This window comes from Drosophila serrata, unplaced genomic scaffold (genome assembly GCF_035046125.1).
Source record: "Drosophila serrata isolate PLE 108 unplaced genomic scaffold, ASM3504612v1 contig_276, whole genome shotgun sequence".
Taxonomy (NCBI): domain Eukaryota; kingdom Metazoa; phylum Arthropoda; class Insecta; order Diptera; family Drosophilidae; genus Drosophila; species Drosophila serrata.
Window position 1 is genome coordinate 10875878 of NW_028257174.1, and position 17935 is coordinate 10893812.

Sequence of the window (17935 nt, forward strand, 5' to 3'; positions counted from 1 at the left end):
ATACAGTTGCATTAATTGTTCATTGAAATGACTAAATAAAATTTAATAAAAGCAAATACCGTTGAAAATAATACCAACACAATTGGCAATATATGGCTGAAAGTGGTTTCCTAGATGGTGCCCAACTAGAAGTTCTGGAATGCTTTGATGGCACACTGGCTGGTTGCCTGATCGAACTGATTGTACTCATACACCCGGATGCCATCCCGGGCAATGATATCTCGCGGTGAGAGCTGCAATGAGGTGAAAGGTAATCAGAAATGGAATGCTTCAGGTGTATCAGGAAGAATGCCCCCCACTTACACTGAGGAGTCGCTTGGCACTCAGCTTGTAGCCCTTGTACAGGGCTATCCTCTGCAGCGCCATCACACTGCGGATACGCTGACGCGGTTCTATGGCCAGCAGCTGCCGGAGCACGTCCTGCCCTTCGTGACTGAGACTGTTCACTGCCTCGGGCAAGAAATCTCCACTATTGCTCTCGCCATCATCGCTGTCCTGGAGGCAGCCATTGATCTGGGCAATGGATGGGGCATTGGAGAGGCGTTCCTCCTCCTGCACCACACTCTCCTGACGGCGACGCATCAGATGGCGCTTAATGTTGGGCGACTGCAATTAAGAAGTTTAAAATTAGCTTTAAATGTAGTATAATAAACAATGTATATAAAAATTTATTTAAATATGTGAATTCCATATCTGATATATTTTTATATATTCCACCATTTTCCATATGCTTTAAAGCATATTTTTGTGCTGTTCTGGGAAAAGTTAAGTCTCAAACCTTTTGACCTAGGATAAAGATATTTGTTTATAAAGGTAAGTCAATCCAGCAGGAATCTCATGTAGTAATATAAATGCTAATATCCCGATTTGTTATTTGTATATATTAAGTATTATTTGTTTGGTTTATTGAGCTAATGTTCCTGGAAACCTAAACCAAGGCCTAAAGCTAACAAAACGATGAGACATTCATCATTTTTGCTTGGTCTGATTCTTGGGAAATATAAAAAAGTAACCAGGAGAAGTATTTATACTCTTTTTATTGGTTTTAATTTATAATATAGAGCGAATAGATAAAGTTGTAGCTTTCAGAGTCCGAATTTTAGGCAGATAATTCTTTTAAAAGAGGACTTTGCTCAAACTTTGAAATGTACACTTTAATAATAATAATTTATAATAAGAGATGATTTAAAATGTACACATTTGCATTTAATTTAAAAATTAATCTATTATTATTATTACAATTTATGGATTCGACTTGCGAAAGTTTAAATGTATATTTCAGGCTAAATTGAATGACTAAATAGTCCCGCATTTGATTTTTATTCGAGTATAGACCTTAGAGAGTGTATAATAATTAGCGTCCAGTCACCATACTAGCTTCCAACCAATGCCGTTGATGGTGCACTGAATCATATCCAAATAACCAAACAATTTGGAGCAGGCAGACGCATGAGCACGCAAATACGCAATTCGCAGGCGTCAGCTCATTGGCAAAGCCAACAAAAGCCGGGCTTGTGACAAAACGATCGTCCGAGCTATTTGCCGTGAAGTTCAAAATAATCATAAAAAAATATATAGCAGAAATAAAAAAAAAATAATACGAAATACAAAACTGACTGCGAAAATGTGGAGTATCTTTTGCAGATTAGTCACTTCTAATGGAATTTTCTATGCTGGACTTTATTAACCCTTCAGAACTGCAGCTATGTTAATCAGTTCAGCTTGTTTTTATTCTTTTAAAAATGTTATAGAAAGCTATTTGAACACAAGAACTTAGTAGTTCATAACATATTTATTTTTCAGTGTTATAAATATTAGAAAAAACCAAATAAATTGTAATTCTTATGTAGGTGTTTGATGTTATAAAGTAGGGTTTTATCATTTTATTTAGATTCTTGAAATGTTATGAAGGAGCCATTTCCGACCCTATAAATCATATATATTCTTGATCAGCATCAACAGTCAAATCGATCTAGCTATTTCCGGTAAAAAATAAATTTTAAAATTTTTTTTTCAAAATTTTACATCGTTAAAATTGTCAAAAAATTTAACAAAATTTTAATTTTTTTAAAATTATAAATTAAGTATGCAGATTTATAAGCCTAATAAAAACTAACATGGGAACGTTTTCCGAATTAAAATTAATGCTATTTTGGCTTAGTTATAAGATTTTTAAACTTTGATTTGTCGAAAAAATTTTCATATAGAATTAGAATCAAAGAATGGTATTATAATTTTAGTCAGAAGTGTGAAACGCATTGAAGGAGTCATTTCCGACCCTATAAATCATATATATTCTTGATCAGCATCAACAGGAGAATCGTTTTAGCCATGTCTGGGAAAAAATATTTTCTTTTGGCATTTTTTCAAAATTTTATAAGGGGTTACATCATTAAAATTGTCAAAAAAAATTGAAATTTTTTTTAAAGTTTTAAAATTTTAAATTAAACCTTTCCGAATTAAATTTAATGCTTTTTTGGCTCAGTTATTAGTTTTTTAAACTTTGATTTGGCTCGAAAAATTCGAATATAAAAATATTAATATATATCGATTCCAAGAATGCGAATATTTTAGGCTTTGTTGATTGGCATTTTCATCTTATAATTCGATTGCGAACTGCCAGGGTATATGAACTTCAAAGAATTTTTTCTTGAATCAGTGTAAATAGGCTTAACAGAGAAATATGCTAAGGCTGCTTCAAAACAAAGGAACTTGGTGAAGTTGCCAAAGGAAATATTTCACATTAGTTATATCTTTCAAAGATTCTAGTATGCATTCCCTTAGCTTGGAATGAGATGGTTTCCATGTCCATGTCTTGGATCTACTTGGTGTAGCTTGACGCTGGTTGGCGTGGTCCGGCAGAGCCCTGAGCACAGCCCAGAGATCAGCTCAGGCCAGCCCAGCAGCAGCTTGGCTCCACGAACGCTAATGCATGCAAATTGGATTCAATTAGCGGTCGACTACTTTTTAAAATAGAAATAGACAATTTTTGTTGAGTTGATGCTGAGCTGAGCTGAGCAAAAGCTGAGCTCGTTGTCGCCGCTGTGTGGATAAATCTCTGTGGCCATGTTTATGGATTTTGTGGAGTGTGCTGTAATACCTAGCTCCTGCTGGGAAGGCAGAGTACTCAGTCTCAGTCACAGCCACAGGGAAGGGAACTCCAAAACGCTAAACTAAAGCAAATCTAATTTGGCGAACGCAATTGTCATGTAAAAGCCACTTACTGACACTGACTAGCTAGCTAATTACAGTGGCTGCACTTGAATACTCACGAGGGAGGGGGAAATGGGTGTATTCGTATGGGTATTTGCTTGGACTGTATGTGGGACTGTCCGAGCAATGCACGCACTTGAACTTAACCACACCAGGGATAATTCCCCTTCCGGAGATTGGCACTTTCACCCCATGAAAGGCTGGGAAATGTCATCTCCGGGTGAGTCATCAAGAATGCCAGAAGGGAATTCAAGGTGATCGGATCACATAATGGAAACATAATACACACAGAGATAGAGAGAGAGAGAGACCAACACAATCTCTCGGATGCAGCCCAGCATCCATCCATCAGTCAGTAGCAGTGGCCTAATGCCGAGAGATTTCGAAAGGTTTGACCTGCATTTTCGGAGCGGCAAATTAAGCTTAATCAATGCGGCTGCGGCCGCAAACTGACAACGCCAAACGACAACTTGACAAAGTGAAACAGTTTGGGTTTTTGTGCTTAGCAGAATTAAATTAAATCACAGACGGCCAGCGACGAGGTAATGATCCGGTGGCAGGCGATGACGAGCCACCAAGAGGGGCATGGACAGCGGGGTCTCCAGCAATGTGTGCTATGTGCTATGTGCTATGTGCCACCTTCCTGGTTCGTTGGTTCGTTGATTCGAAAACAAGTTGCGAAATGAGACGAGCGCTCCACTGATTCTGCTCCCAGCTTTCCCCCTCCGACCTCTCTATATCTCCCCCTGGGTAGTATTATATGTATCTGTGCCTGTTCCATTTGTCACTTTTTATCGTTGACAATGTGACGCATGGTAATAGTAATTGCTGGCACGTGAGCTGGCCGGACTGCGCCGGCGGCTTTAGCTTTAGATTCAGATTGATTCTACGTTTGATTTGGTTGCTGACCATGGCCCAGTCATGATGGGTTTTTCGGGGCAGGAAAGAGCTACCTTTCGGGTCATCAACTCCTCCTCCTGGTTATGCTGATGCTGCGATGCTGTGATGCTGCGATGCTGTTGATGATGGCCAATTATCGCGGCAACAATGTTTAGTGACAGGCACATCATAATGATGATTATTTTTATATTTCCTAGAATTAATGTCCACAGGTAATTGTCTTAATCCAAGCGACAATCTTGCAGAGTCAGCCGAAAAAACAAAACGCAGACATACAGACAACAAAAGAAGTGTTAAAGGAACCGCCGCAGACGGACAAAAAGCAGATACCAAGATACATGGATACAAAGATACACAGATACAGAACTTGGAATGACCATAATCTGCGCATTTCAGCCAGGTTTTATTAACACCTTAAGAGACCTTATCAATCTCTGATCAAGCAGGAAGTGCATCCCCACATATGTTCCCTGAAAAGTCGCAATAGATTGCCCAACACAGAGTCAAAGACCAAAACCCAGACCAAGACCCAGGCCCAAGCTTAGCTAGCCCAAGCCAAACTAAGCGGAGCTGAGCTATTTATATATAAATGCATTTTTAATATATGCACATGCATCTATTTAATCGGGTTTCTTTTTTTCTTAGCCCCATGTCCAAGTCGGTCCAGTCTGTGATCACACAGAAAAATCTGAAAACACAGTCCGATCGTGGCCCCTTTGGTCGCCAGGCCCATTTCAATTACAGTCATTAAAATGCGTGTCTACTTTAATTACAAATTTCAAAACAGCAAAAAAAAAAAAAAATGAATGAAAAAAGAAGGAAAAACCATGGCCCATAGATTCTTCAGTTGCTCAGTTCCACGGGGAATCGACGCCAGGTTTCACTGTCATTGTCCACCCGGCTCGACTGGGACTGGCCAAGACAAAACCAAGACTGGCCAAGACTGGACGTATTATGCGACAATGACCTCTTTTCCGTGCTTAGGACATTCAAGGCCAATAACAAAGAGTTATGTATCCATGAGATACAAAGGCAAAGGCGAAGGCGACTCTGCCGCTTCTGATCGCAAGTCTAGTACTACAAGCTCTCTCCCTCTCTGTGTGTATTTGTGTGTGTGTGTTTGCACTTTTGAGGCAGTGGCAGTGGCAAGGGATGTGCCTGTGCTTGTGGCAAGCAGAAGACACTATGCAACAGGGTCTCATTTTTACATTTAATACTTGAAAGAGAGATGGGAAAGGACATGGAAATAGGGTTTACTGAAGAAATTTTATACAAATGATTAATAAACGTAATCAATTCCTACTATACTGAGAGGATTGATAACATCTAGGCAGAAGTTTAAGATAACCCCAAAGTCAGTTTTCTTTAACTTAGATTTAATACCCAAATATTACATTCTCTTTAGACTCTCATTTAGTCTTTTTTAAGTAAGTTAAAGAGCTTATTTGTTGCTTAAAATATAAGCAAGTCCTGGTATGTTGCTTAGTGTAATTACACTGCAGGACGATAATGATAATGCCGCGCGTCCGCCGGATCTATGCCAGAGTCTCCCCCTGGTCTTGCTCCTAGCAAAAGGAGGCTGACGACGACTACGACAATGTGGATGTTGATTGCAACGCATGTGCATTTTATATTACATGATAGTAGGAGGAGGAGGAGTCCCTACTCCCATCGTGTGTCCGTGGAGCACAAATTTATTGCCCACAGAATCTACTTGGATATCCTCTGGCTCTGTGCTGACTCTGTAGGCTCTGCAAATATTTATGCAAGTCAAGAGCATAAAAATGTCGCAAGAAAATGAGGAGACCAATGCCGACCATTAACCGACCACTTGACCAAGGCAAGTCTTTGGCTATTCCCCTGATGGCTCTTACCAGGGGGACTAGAGATCCTCAGCAAAGAGACCAATTTTCCAGCAGCAAAAAAAAGTTAAAATGTTGCCTTTGATGTGGCGGCTAGGTTAAAAAGAGATTGAATCTTGTTTTTAAAATATATTTCAATTATATTTCAAACCTTTTTTAATTCAAATTCTAATATTGGTAATGCCTTAAGTTACCTAGAACATATTTTGAATTTTTTGTAAACTATTCAAAGGTCCTTAGGATTGACTACTTAAGAAGCCTTTCTTCCTCTTCCTCTTAAATACTTGTTATATTTTTGTAACTTAAATATAATTTAAGTTAAGGAAATAACTACCTTTGCCATACAACAATTTCTAGATTAAAACGAAGCTATTTCTTTAACTCATATAAAGTACTATGAACTTTGTTCTATTGAAAAATATATATAAGTTATTAATCTATAATTTTTCTAGACTTTTCAGAACCTATTCTAGTAACTCTCCTTTGGAAAAACACTTTAATTCCCCTCCATAACTGATTTAGAGCATATAAGTCGCAGATCTATAACCAGTACCTGTATTTATTAATTACAAACATTGATTCGTTGTAAACATTTCTTCTAAAGATGCAATTTGCCATTGGCTATGGGATTTATTGTGGCGGCCCCCTGCCCCAAGTACTATTAGAATACGTAATTTTTCGCCATGAACAACACATACAGTTCACATGGACGTTGTTGTTTCTCAACCGTTTAGCTTACCCATGGAAATCATTGAGCAACTTAATAATAATTGCAATTATGCATGATTCTTTTTTTTCTAAACGCAAAAATATTTTCAGATTATGAGATTCACTTTTCGTGACGACGACTGCGACGACCTTCAAAAGCATCATCATAAACGATAAACGATCGGTGCGGTTCAGTTTCGGGTTCTAGGTATTTCTAAGATACATTTTTGTTGTTGTTTGTTTTATTTTTTTGCAAACGTGATTGCATTACACAATTCCCTCGAAGGATCCTGACAAGGTATGGATTAAGCGGTCACAGGTAGTCGTAGGTAACAGGTAACAGGCATCACAGAACCCAAAAACCCAAGTTAAACCCAGATACAGATACAGCTACATCTTTAGATCGTAAAAAAAAGCAGATGTCTCTAAATTGGGTTTCCCTTTTCTTATCACCATCGTGGTCTCTGTTACTAGCTGGGACCATTAGCGGTGTCGTGCTTAAATTATGGTGTTTCCAAATCCAAATCCAGATTTAAATTCAAACCCAAATCAGAGCACGTTTAACTAAAGAGCAGAGCAACAGTCTCTCTCTCCCCTTCCCAGAACTTTTCCGCTAAATGATTGTGTGTGCTGTGACCTTAGAGACGACCATATCGTAGTGTCCATTGTTTGGGGCTTCTCGAGTATATGTATATGTGTGTGTGTGTATCTGTGTCTGGAAATGTATCTTTCGGATGCGATTATGGATTTTGTAAGCGACAATTTAAGCACTGGAAAGCCCTAGTAGTATTCTATTGCGAGTGGAACTTTCCATGGTTAGGCTTGGGCATCCTTGTTTAGTTTTTGATTTCTTGGTAGAATCTATAAAAAGAATCCAACGAGAGAGAGACCGGGCATTTATCATTCTAAGATAATCAACGATCGGTATCTAGAGACCCATGTCTGGCAGGCTTTGATTATGTTAATGATGCTGCCTCTGCCTCCTCCTCCTCCTCCTGCTCCTGCTGTAGCTCCTCTTCGATGCACTTAGCCTTGTATCCACCGAGACTAGTCTCTAGACCCGGCACCAACGTCTTTGATTCAACAGTAGATGTTGTCTATACCCTCTCATATATATCCCATATATACAACCTACTCCAATACCGGTTTTTTTGTGCCCACTCCTGGTGCTCCTCTAGCTCCTCCTCTGGCTGCTGCTCCTCCTGCTGTTTCACTTACAATTAAGCATTTTTCTTTGGCCCTGGCTGATTGCTGATATTATCGATGGTCCCCACTTGCATTTGAAAATCGTGCTGCGTTTAATGATGCTAAAGGCAATCGATCAGCGATCCTGGCAAAAAAAAGGGGGGTTATAAATAGCAGGCCGTACTTGGGACAGGAGCCTCCTCTAGCCACTGACCACTGGACTATCTGTGGTCTGCCGGTCTTACAAATTGCATTCGCTTTAAAAATAGACAACACCGCCGCCAACAATTTGCTGTCTATTTATGGAGAAAGGGTTCTGCTGGTTTTGGTTCTTCTTAGAACTAAAAATATCCACAATCCTGGGCAACCCACCGCGGGAATCCTGTCCAGCTCACGTACCTCTCTGCCTCGGTCGCAGTCGCAGTCGCTGCCTCTGCCTCTGCCGGCTTTGCTGCTGCTGCTGCTGCGATGTTCGTGCCTAGCACTGAGCTCGATCTGCTCTGTCGACGCCGGCGTCGGTATATGGCGGTAGGTATATAAACGCCCCGGCTCACTGGCATCCACTCAAAGTGTTTCTTGAAGCCGAGCGGTGAGAACACACACAATTATCATACACACACGCACACACACACCCAATACACACACACAGATACACACACGGGCCGGGATTAAGAATCAACAAACAACGAGCAGTTACCTACAGATTCTTGTCTCTTTACCTAGTTATTATTATTATCTTTTTTTTTGCATTTTGTATTTGTATTTTGTGCGAAATCCCGGATAGAATCCTCCCAACACCGGGTCAAGATATCGTGAATCAGTGCCTACTCGAACTTAGTGTCCTTCGTCAAACGTCGTGTTAAAACAACTAAGGAAAAACGCTCCTTGAAAAAGGTAAGTATGGTGCTTAATCCTGGAAAACAAAGATATGCAGAGAGAGAGAGAGAGACTCCTCCAGCAAGCCAGTTTCTTTTGGCCAAAAACTAAAATTGAAAATCGAACACCAAAAACCCAGTGCCAGACAGTATTTCCCAAGTGTTCCTCAACGAGTTTTATATTTTTTTTTTGTCTGTGGCTCGTAAATCATAAAGATCGTATCGCATATCGTATCGTATTCCATTCCTGCCCCACACACTCAACCAGTTACGTAAGACGAGACTGGAGACTAGAAACTGGCCACTGGAGACTGGAGACTGGAGACTGTAGACTGGATTCCAGGCCAGCCTTAGAGCCAAGAACGACCGTCTAGAAACCATTTAGTTAGCCTTAATTAACAAATTGGGCTATGATTATGATGCTGTGGGTCATAAAAAAAGCAACGGCATCGAGTATAAATTAGCATAGGGAAGTGGCCAAAAGCAGATGGCCAAATTTGCAAGTCACTTTTTATCAGAGATCAAGCCAAGATCGAATGATATTTTTGCATATTAAGAAACCATTAAAAGATCGACCATTCTACCCATCAAAAGGACCCAGAGAATACAAGGGTACAAGGTCCACCCACGTAGCGAGAATTCAATTGTGATTTTCCGTTGTCGGGGGCTAAAATTTAATGATTTAATGGAATTACAAAAGAAATCAACGGAAATGATGATTGGGGAATTGGGAGGAAAAAAGCAAAGTATAATACATGCAAAAAAAGAGAGATAGAGGAAGAGGAATAGAAGGTACCAGTACCCACTGGGGGTCAGTGTATTCTCTAGTAACATCAACTATCCCTGCTAATCCAAGGCCTTTCTCCTCTCCCCTCTCTAATTGCAGATGAAGTTCCAATTACTTTTTGTGGCCACCGTGTGCCTGACCTGCGTCTGGACACTGCCTGTGCCCGATGAGGAGGTGGCCATTCAGCCAGATGGTGGTTCCAAGGCTGAACTCTTAGCCAAGACCCTCAACCCAAATCCCATTGAGCCGGCACCAGCCAAGCCAGCTTTGGCTTCAGCTCCTGTTTCGATTCCCGCCGAGAAGAAGCCCGAGGCAGAGCCAGAGGCAAAGATTGAGGCCAAGGCCGCTGCCACTCCAGTTGCTGAGCCTGCTGCGGAGCCGGCCAAGGAGATCTCTAATGTTGACCTGAAATCGACGGCTCCGGATGTAGAGACAGCTCCGGCCATACCCGAGAAGAAGGCCATCGTTGTTCCCGAGGAGCCAGCCAAGCCTGTTGAGGTGGCCAAACCCCAGGAAGCAATTCCCGCCGAGAAGAAGCTGGAGGAGAAGGAGAAGACGGCACGCACCGAGGAGGCACCCAAGGCTATTGAACTGATTGAAACACCCGCCTCCAATGCCGAGGTCCAGAAGCAGATTGTCGATGAGGCCAAGCCCCAGGAGCCCAAGATTGATGCCAAGTCCGATGCTCCAGCAGCCCCTGTTTTGGTAACCGAGCCCGTCGCTGCCGCCGATAAGGAGTCCATTCCCGAGCAGCCCGCCCGCCAGGAGAGGATCAACGAGATTGAACAGAAGGAGGCCAAGAAGGATGCCGCCCCTGAGCCAGCTCAGACTTCTGAAGCACCTGCCGCCGCCGCTGCCGCACCCGCTGAGGCTCCCAAGACCGAGAGCAACATCCAGGTGATTGCTCCACAGGCCCAGCAGCCCGAGAAGAAATCTATTGAGTCCGGCTCTTCCTCTGGTGCCACCTCCCCCGGTGCCCAGGCTGCCCAGGCCAAGTCTGGCGAAAGCCCAAAGCCCATCCAGCCGGTGGATCAGCAGAAGAACACCGAGACCGTTGCCGAGCCCGCTCCCGTGCTGAAGACCAATGCTCCCCTGGCCCCTTCTGCCGCCACTAAGGTAACGGAGCCCGTTAAGGAGCAGGCTGAGAAGGAGCAGCCGGCAACCACCTCTGATGCCAAGGCCTTGCCCGAGAAGAAGCCAGAGCCTGTGAGTGAGACAGCCGCAGCAGCCATTCCCGAGGCCAAGAAGATCGATGAGACACCCATTGCCGAGGCCGTTGCCGAGCCAGCAGCAGCAGCACCGGTTCCTCTCCCCACGCCCGCCGAGCCAAAGAAGTCGTCGGAGGAGAAGTCGGACAAGTCCGAGTCCAAGAACGAGGACTCATCCGAGTCCAAGGAGTCGGAGGAGAGCAGCGAATCGAAGGAGAACTAGAGTTAGTGAGAGCTTTACACCCATGCCTTCTTCACCCAGCACCAGCTCCCCTTTACCATCGCAGAAGCTAAGATCCAATCACCCCGAGCACCACCACCACCACCACCAGCTGCGCCTTGGCAGCGTCTTAATGTTACGAGCGTAGTTGGTGGTACTCTTAGTTGTAAATGGAAGGAAGCACAGAAATCACACACACCACGCCCACACACTGAGTATGGGAGGACCCCAAGGATCCAAGTATCTGGAGGCGACGGCCCAGGACAATAGAATCAAGTGGGAGGAGGAGGACGACGGGACCCACTAAGTAGGAAACAACATGAAACACAACACACACACACACACAGGACAAACCGCTAAGATGGCATACAGTTATACTTATAATTATAATTTAATTAATGTAATTTTAATTAAATCTTAGTCATGGCAAGACAATACCCAGCACCCAAGCACCCCCGAACCCCCTTCCTCCCTCCGACAACAAAAGAGAAATGAATCCATGGATCCTTTTTCAAAAGGTCCTTGGAATGAAGCCAGAAGCGATCAAGCATTCGCCCATCACACACACACAATGGAATTCCTCCCCCGACCCTTTTTTTTTTATTTGAGTTCTAAAATAATGCAACTACATTTAATAACGATAGTGTTATAACGTATATATGAACGAAAGTATATATGATTTTATATAGACTGAGAAAATTCTTAAATAAAAATCGAAAAACTAAGGCTCAAGTCTTTTAAATTACAAGACTAGGGTGCCCAGAGCCTGGAATTGCAAGGCAATAACAATATCTCTATAACTTGGTGACTAAATCAGGTCAAAACTATTTCTTTAAATAATTTTGCACAAATTTTTGGCAGTATATTCCTCATATCTTGTGATATTTTGATCTTGATACTTGTCTGAGAGGCTCAACTGATAAAGAAGCCCATCTCTGAGCTCTGAACCTTTTACAAAAACCTTTTTCCTTCCTCCAAAATAGCTACAGTACTGCCCAAGAATGCCTCTATCAAGCAAACAAGGTACAGCATGAAAAATCAGTAGTAGCACCAACTACCTAGCCTCCTAACAACTATTTACAATTATATGTAATTAAAAAACAGCATACCGAGTAAGTTTTAAACCCCCCCCCCTTGGTCAAGATGCACTTATGCAGTATTAAACCAGTTACGGATCAATCAGTGTTAAAGTCACGCTGCTGGTAAGTACCTCCCCGCCCAGAGAGCTATATGTTACGTCGTATCCATCGGCTATGGTCGCTTACCTTCTGAGTCAGCATCTGGCAGGCAATGACGCCCAAGGCCCACCAGTCCACTGCATGGCCATAAGGTTCGCCGCACAGAATCTCCGGTGCTGAAATGAGACGAGAACGGAGAAAGAACGTTTTACCCACCCGCAAAACAAATAATAAAAATAACAAGAGAGGTCAGAGGTCATAGGATCACAAAAAATGTTATCTTCGGCTCGCCGAATGTCAGAGATTTATATTACAATGTTTAGCTAGAAATAAAATGAGAGATTACACAGCTTGATACACTCTCCAAGTGGAGTGATCACTTTGAATCTCTTTATAGATGACCGGCTCCCGATGGTTTATTATTATTCGATTATTATGCTTGAAAGGCCAATTACATTTCGACTTTGAAAGTGCGCTTCAAAGGATTTATTCGGCTTAAATCGATTTTACAATATTAGTTTAGGTTTTAAAGTACATTAATTGATTACTTTTATAGCTTGGACATATAAGAAAACATTGATTTACATACATATAGATACATGTCTATATATTTTTGCAACTCTATGGATACATAGAGTTGCTACTATCATTTAATCACTACAAGTACAATCACAATCTTTTATACATACATCATCATCATCATTAGCGGCACCATCCAGCCTTTTCCCGTGGCTTGCATCATTCATTTATATCATTTTTATTTGATTTTTTGTTCGCCCTTTTGCGTTTCATTTAACTGCGCTATTTACAACGGCGATTAAAAGTGAGTGTTTTAATGTTAACACTTACATTGATAAATGTATTGTATTTGCTTTGCCGACACAGGTATTTATTTGCTTTCTAGCCAGGAATGCAACGTCTGCTGGCCTAGCTCTACTTGGTTTTGGGTTGGAGCAAGGGACACAAGGGTCATTAAAGCGATTTGGTGGGTGGGTTTAAGCCGCATTTCAACTAAGGATATGGTGGTATCAAGAACCCAATCTTCCTTTACACAAGTTCAACTCGAAGGCTGTTTACATTACTCTCTCTCTTTCTCTGTCTAGTTGAAATTAAATCAATAACTAATAAGTAAGTAGTTGATAAAACGGACACACAATAAATATTTGACTACCACATACTTTATCTTATCACCATTGCAAATGGCTCTCGCCCAAAGATAAACTAAAATTAGAGGCGAATGGAGCAGCAGCAGCAACTATTACAGAACTAAACATATGCGAGAACAAATAAACGGTGGACACGAAACGAAAATGAAAACAAAAACTAATGTAAAGTCGAAAAAAAGAATAAATAAACTCGTAAACGCCACCTTTGTGACCCGATGGTGACCTCACGAGGCCAGCCCGTCACATTGCGAGCGTTTCCTTGATGATCTTCTTCATCGCATTCCCCATGGAGGGTGCCGCCGATCCCGAGGTAGAGTAATCAAACTTGAAGAGATACGGCTGCACATCGGGGAAGGATGTGTCGAAGATCAGGTCCAGCTCACTTTGGCTGGGTGTTTTGGGTACATAGTCATGCCGGTTCATTAGCTCGGTGATGTATATCACCTTTTCGGTGAGCAAATCGGAGACATTCTCGCGGCAAAGCTGGCGCTCATCCTCATTCTCGTGCTTGATTAGATCCAGATGCACCGTCCACACCTCCCATGGTATCGACTCCTGTGGGAATGGCCAGCGGTTCTTCTTTTTCTGGAAGAACTCTAGGCTAATCTGGCCAGAGCCGCAGCTTTCGTTGGAGCGCAGTTTCTCGCTGAATGAATTAATGGCTCGCTTCACGCGATGCGTCAGGCTGTCCGAGGTACAGCACACATAGGTGAAGTCAATAAAGTTGCAATCGACGTCCGTGTAGCCAACAGTGCCAATGGAGTACTGGGCATCGCCCGTATACATGTACTTGCCAAGGCAGCGGTGGAAGAGTACAGTGTGAAAGATGGTGGCCACCGCTTCGTCCACCTGGCGACCCTCCATGGTCAGATCAAACACTTGCGAGCGTGCATTCATGGCTATCGGTTGCTATGTACACTGAATGACTGCTCGATATGATTTGGTTTGGTATATATAAGGTTGTGTGGATTTGTGTGTGTATATATGTTGTGCCCTTGCTCTCTCTTGAAACTGCTACCTGCTATGCTTTGTTTCGCGTCTTAGTTTGCTGGTAGTTTCGCCTCTTTATAGTTAATGGCTCACAGATGCTTTTAGTTGATTACCTCTTAACTGTCTTAACTTCCGATCGATTTACATACATACATAGGATAGGATTTAGCTTAAGCTATAGGTGACCTATATTTAACAGGAGTTTATGCTCTCTAATTGTCTATACTGCTTCTGTTCCCCTTGCTTCTAAGTTGCTTATATTGGGCTTTCTTTCGGAAATACCTTTGAACGATTTGGATTGCGATGGATCGGCGCCTCTTAATAGCTAACTAACTATTTACTTAAGTGTCTGTTGTAAATTAAGTTGATTTAAATCGTACCCATGTATTTGAAAGTGCCACACATGGTGCGCGTGTTGGCCCCCAGTTTGAGCCACTTGCTGAGGCCGAAGTCGGTCAATTTGACGTGAAATTGATGCGTTAGCAGAATGTTCTCCGGCTTGGCATCACGATAGATAATGCCGGCGTTGTGAAGGAAGTCTGATGAAATTAAAACCTTATATTGCGAGCTCTTTTAGAGGAGACGATACCAACTCACCCAGAGCAAGAGCAATCTCACCAATGTACAAGCGCACCAGGTCAATGGAGAAGTGTCCTATCTTGGAGAACAGTTCACCATTTGGTACATACTCGGAAACTGCTCAGGAAAGAAAGTATTGATTAGAATTTTATGTATCTCAGATCGCTGTCTACATACGGATGTGCAGGTTGTGTCGGTTTTGCCACAGATCAATCTGCTTCACAATAAACGGATGGTGACCGCACACCTTTTGGATATCCGCCTCGTCCTTAATCTGACGCACACTGTTGTCCTCTATAAGCTGAAATATACATTGACGCGTTATTAAAAATCCATTTATGGGAGTATGGAGGATACCTTTGATTTCTTTAGCACTTTGAGGGCGTAGCAGGCACTGCTATCGCTCTTGTCGCACACCTTAAAGACCACACCAAAGGCACCCTTGGCCACCAGATGCTCAAGACGAAACTGTTCGTTCCGGCTGGACTCCTTGAAGTGCGAGTTGAAGATGGAATTGGTCAGAGGTCGATGCCAGTGCGTCTTGCTGCGTCTAGAGCCATGTAGCGATGTCAAGCTGGGGGAGAAGAGTATATTTAGTAAATCGGTGCTATGGTTCTGGTCGTGGAGCAGTAATACCTCTTGCGGGTGGCCTTGTTCCGGTGGCGGAAGGAGTTGCGGGCCGCGGAGAAGCTCCAGGTGAGTCGTCCGCCGCCAAGACTGCCAAGACTCCACGTGGAAAGCTGCTGTAATGGAATTTTCAAGTAATTAAAACTGTCTATTGCTATTCCATGGCAAATGGAAGCCAACTAAGAGGCCGGATTACGGATTTACGGCAGACCTGAGTCTTTTTCTACTGTTACCTGGCGGTAATTCAGCGAATCAATATACACAGAACCCCGTATACCTGAGCACGGATCTCTGCTCAAGCGTGGAGAGCGTGTGTTATTTGGTATATGCGATGTATAATCTGCGTTCTGCGTTCTGCGTTCTGAGCTGAGCGGCGACACGTGCGATTTTGTCATGGAATATTGGCAAACAAACACAAGTCGAAAGGCGAGGAGCACTGTATATTCGTTCGCATGAACCAACAACAGCTGAGATCGCAAAAGAGAGCGAGAGAGCGAATGGCAGTCAGGCCACAGGCTGACAGTGGTGTCCGTTGCAAGTGTGCAGGTACGACTAGCGGAACTTTTCGTTCTTTTGCACTGTATGGCTTTGATCCAACCAGGAACCAGTGTGGTTTTATTTTTATTGCTTTAAAATTTAAACTGAATATTTTATTTTATTTTTATTGTTTTAATTTAGAAACAAAAACCAGTTTTTAAGTTAATAGATAATAAAATAATCATAAAATTCATTTGATGTAAAATTAATTAAAAAAAAAAATAATTAAAGTTTAAAAAGCAATAATAATAATATTCCTTTAAAAAAGAACTTGCCTCGCATTGCCAATAGTTTCGCCCACCACTGTGCTGAGTGTTTTCTTTGCGTGAGGGTCACTCGAATGTTCGCACACTCTCACCCACTCACACTCACACACACTGGCACGCACACACGCGCGCGCCACATGTCAGCACTTTTTTGGAACGAAATCACAACGCGGGAGGTGAACTATGATGATCCCCAGCTGTGGTGGGCCACGGAGCTAGAAGTGGACACACGGCGCCGCCAGAATTTGCGCAGCGAAACGGGGAAAAGCGAGAAACGAACGGTAAACCGAACGCCAGACACTCAATTGGCATGGCAATGAAAAAAGTGCGCGGCGTACGCGAATGCGGAAGCATTAGAAAAGTGCGGAAACTTGGGGCAATGTGGAGGAGCAATACGGGTTCATGGCCGTTTAGGCGGCATGCAGAAGAATCATCAGCCGGGGCGGCGATCAGTTCGTACATAAAACGGAGCCCGAGTCGTAATATCGCTCGACGGGGAAAATGCGAAACCCAATGACGCAGTATTTATTTGCACGGGCATTGGAAAACAGGCCAAGCCAATGGAAGCGAAGGGAAGGCAATGGAATGGATCGGTTTGAAGGGTTATGGCTAACAGAACCAACATTCCGAAGAAATCCGTTATCAGTCTGTCCTACTTTCCAGGGCTCCTTCTCTCGCTCTAACTCATTATTACCTGCTGTTGCTGGTGTGACTGCTGCCGCTGCTGTTGCGCCTCTGCTGCTGCTGCCGACTGCGAATCCGCTTCTACTGCGACAGCTGGTGGGGATTGGGTTTGGATCTGCGCCTGGGATCTCCTGCTGCTGCTGCCACCGCAGCCAAAGGTTATCGATGACGTCGCCTGCTGTCTCTGTTGCTCTTCTGGCTGCTGCTGTTGTTGCTGTTGCTGCTGCTCCAGCGGCTCGCTCAGTTCCGCTGCTTCTTGAGTGCCTTGCGGTGTCCTTCTGCTTTCATGCCTTGGTTGCGAGTTGCCCATCAAAAGTCTCCACTCTTCCAATCAATCTCCTCCGGTTCCTCTGTTTTACCGTTTACTGTTGTTGTTTACACACTAGCACTGTCACTGGCACGCACACACATACACAAACAAACACACACTGGGCTGGAATGGAGCTGAGGTGGTTGGCGCGGGGGTTGGGGCGCTTTCGATTGCGCAATCACACAGCTGGACAGCCCCAGACACAGGAAAATACGAAAAAAAAGCACTCACTTCACCCTTTGAAGAAAGAAACTAGAATATTCGTGTTTAGGAGCGGATTCAGTTTCTTTTTTGATTATTGTTACGCTTTGTTTTTGTTGTGCTAGTGCGAATGAGCCAGCAAAGCAGTGTGACCAGATGGCGATAGGGCGCGAATCCCGAATGTTCTCGACCAAACATGAAGCCACACCATACATTATTAATTTAATTAATTTTAGTACTTGTATAGCTCAATTTCTATAAAAAATAAAACTCAATTTGACAGCAGAGACTGTTTCTGTGTATATAGAGATATTATAAACATAAAAATCCAAATTCAGTGAATGATAAAAAGGAACACAATCGGGGTAAGTTGCAAAAATGAGTTCAGAGTTCAGAGTACGTATAAATTAATGTTTTGGATTTATATATTAAAGGGGAA

At 42.9% G+C, this 17935-nt stretch overlaps 3 protein-coding genes across 6 annotated transcripts; 1 reads left to right on the top strand and 2 right to left on the bottom strand.

The window, feature by feature from the left end:
- Nucleotides 1–11: 11 nt before the first annotated feature.
- Nucleotides 12–17777, bottom strand: S6KL (ribosomal protein S6 kinase like). Of its 4 annotated transcripts, none has more exons than XM_020949491.2 (9): nt 16996–17777; nt 15508–15611; nt 15229–15445; nt 15049–15172; nt 14890–14988; nt 14673–14831; nt 12224–12312; nt 304–606; nt 12–233 (listed from the first exon to the last, which is right to left on the bottom strand). In XM_020949491.2, exons 1-9 carry the CDS (start codon nt 17293–17295, stop codon nt 126–128), a joined length of 1503 nt encoding a protein of 500 aa, XP_020805150.2. In that variant the 5' UTR covers nt 17296–17777; the 3' UTR covers nt 12–125. The 4 variants fall into 4 exon arrangements, with proteins under 4 accessions (XP_020805150.2, XP_020805149.2, XP_086692604.1 ...); XM_020949490.2 differs by having other exon boundaries at nt 15508–15614; XM_086836478.1 differs by lacking the exon at nt 16996–17777 and adding an exon at nt 15732–16139.
- On the top strand, nt 8416–11683 carry bnb (bangles and beads). The gene is made up of 3 exons (XM_020949493.2): nt 8416–8457; nt 8653–8762; nt 9630–11683. Exon 3 carries the CDS (start codon nt 9630–9632, stop codon nt 10959–10961), a length of 1332 nt encoding a protein of 443 aa, XP_020805152.2. The 5' UTR covers nt 8416–8457; nt 8653–8762; the 3' UTR covers nt 10962–11683.
- On the bottom strand, nt 12588–14674 carry Atg101 (autophagy-related protein 101). The gene has a single exon (XM_020949494.2). The coding sequence runs from the start codon at nt 14197–14199 to the stop codon at nt 13543–13545; it is 657 nt and encodes a 218-aa protein (XP_020805153.1). The 5' UTR covers nt 14200–14674; the 3' UTR covers nt 12588–13542.
- Nucleotides 17778–17935: the final 158 nt, after the last annotated feature.

Excerpts from the sequence above, each read along its gene's own strand:
- bnb (XM_020949493.2), top strand. The coding sequence starts at position 9,630 with ATGAAGTTCCAATTACTTTTTGTGGCCACCGTGTGCCTGACCTGCGTC.
- Atg101 (XM_020949494.2), bottom strand. The coding sequence starts at position 14,199 with ATGAATGCACGCTCGCAAGTGTTTGATCTGACCATGGAGGGTCGCCAG.
- S6KL (XM_020949490.2), bottom strand. The coding sequence starts at position 17,295 with ATGGGCAACTCGCAACCAAGGCATGAAAGCAGAAGGACACCGCAAGGC. Across the intron at positions 15,615-16,995 it reads AGTCACACCAGCAACAGCAG|CAGCTTTCCACGTGGAGTCT; the intron begins GTAATAATGAGT and ends ATTCCATTACAG. Across the intron at positions 607-12,223 it reads GCCAGATGCTGACTCAGAAG|TCGCCCAACATTAAGCGCCA; the intron begins GTAAGCGACCAT and ends TCTTAATTGCAG.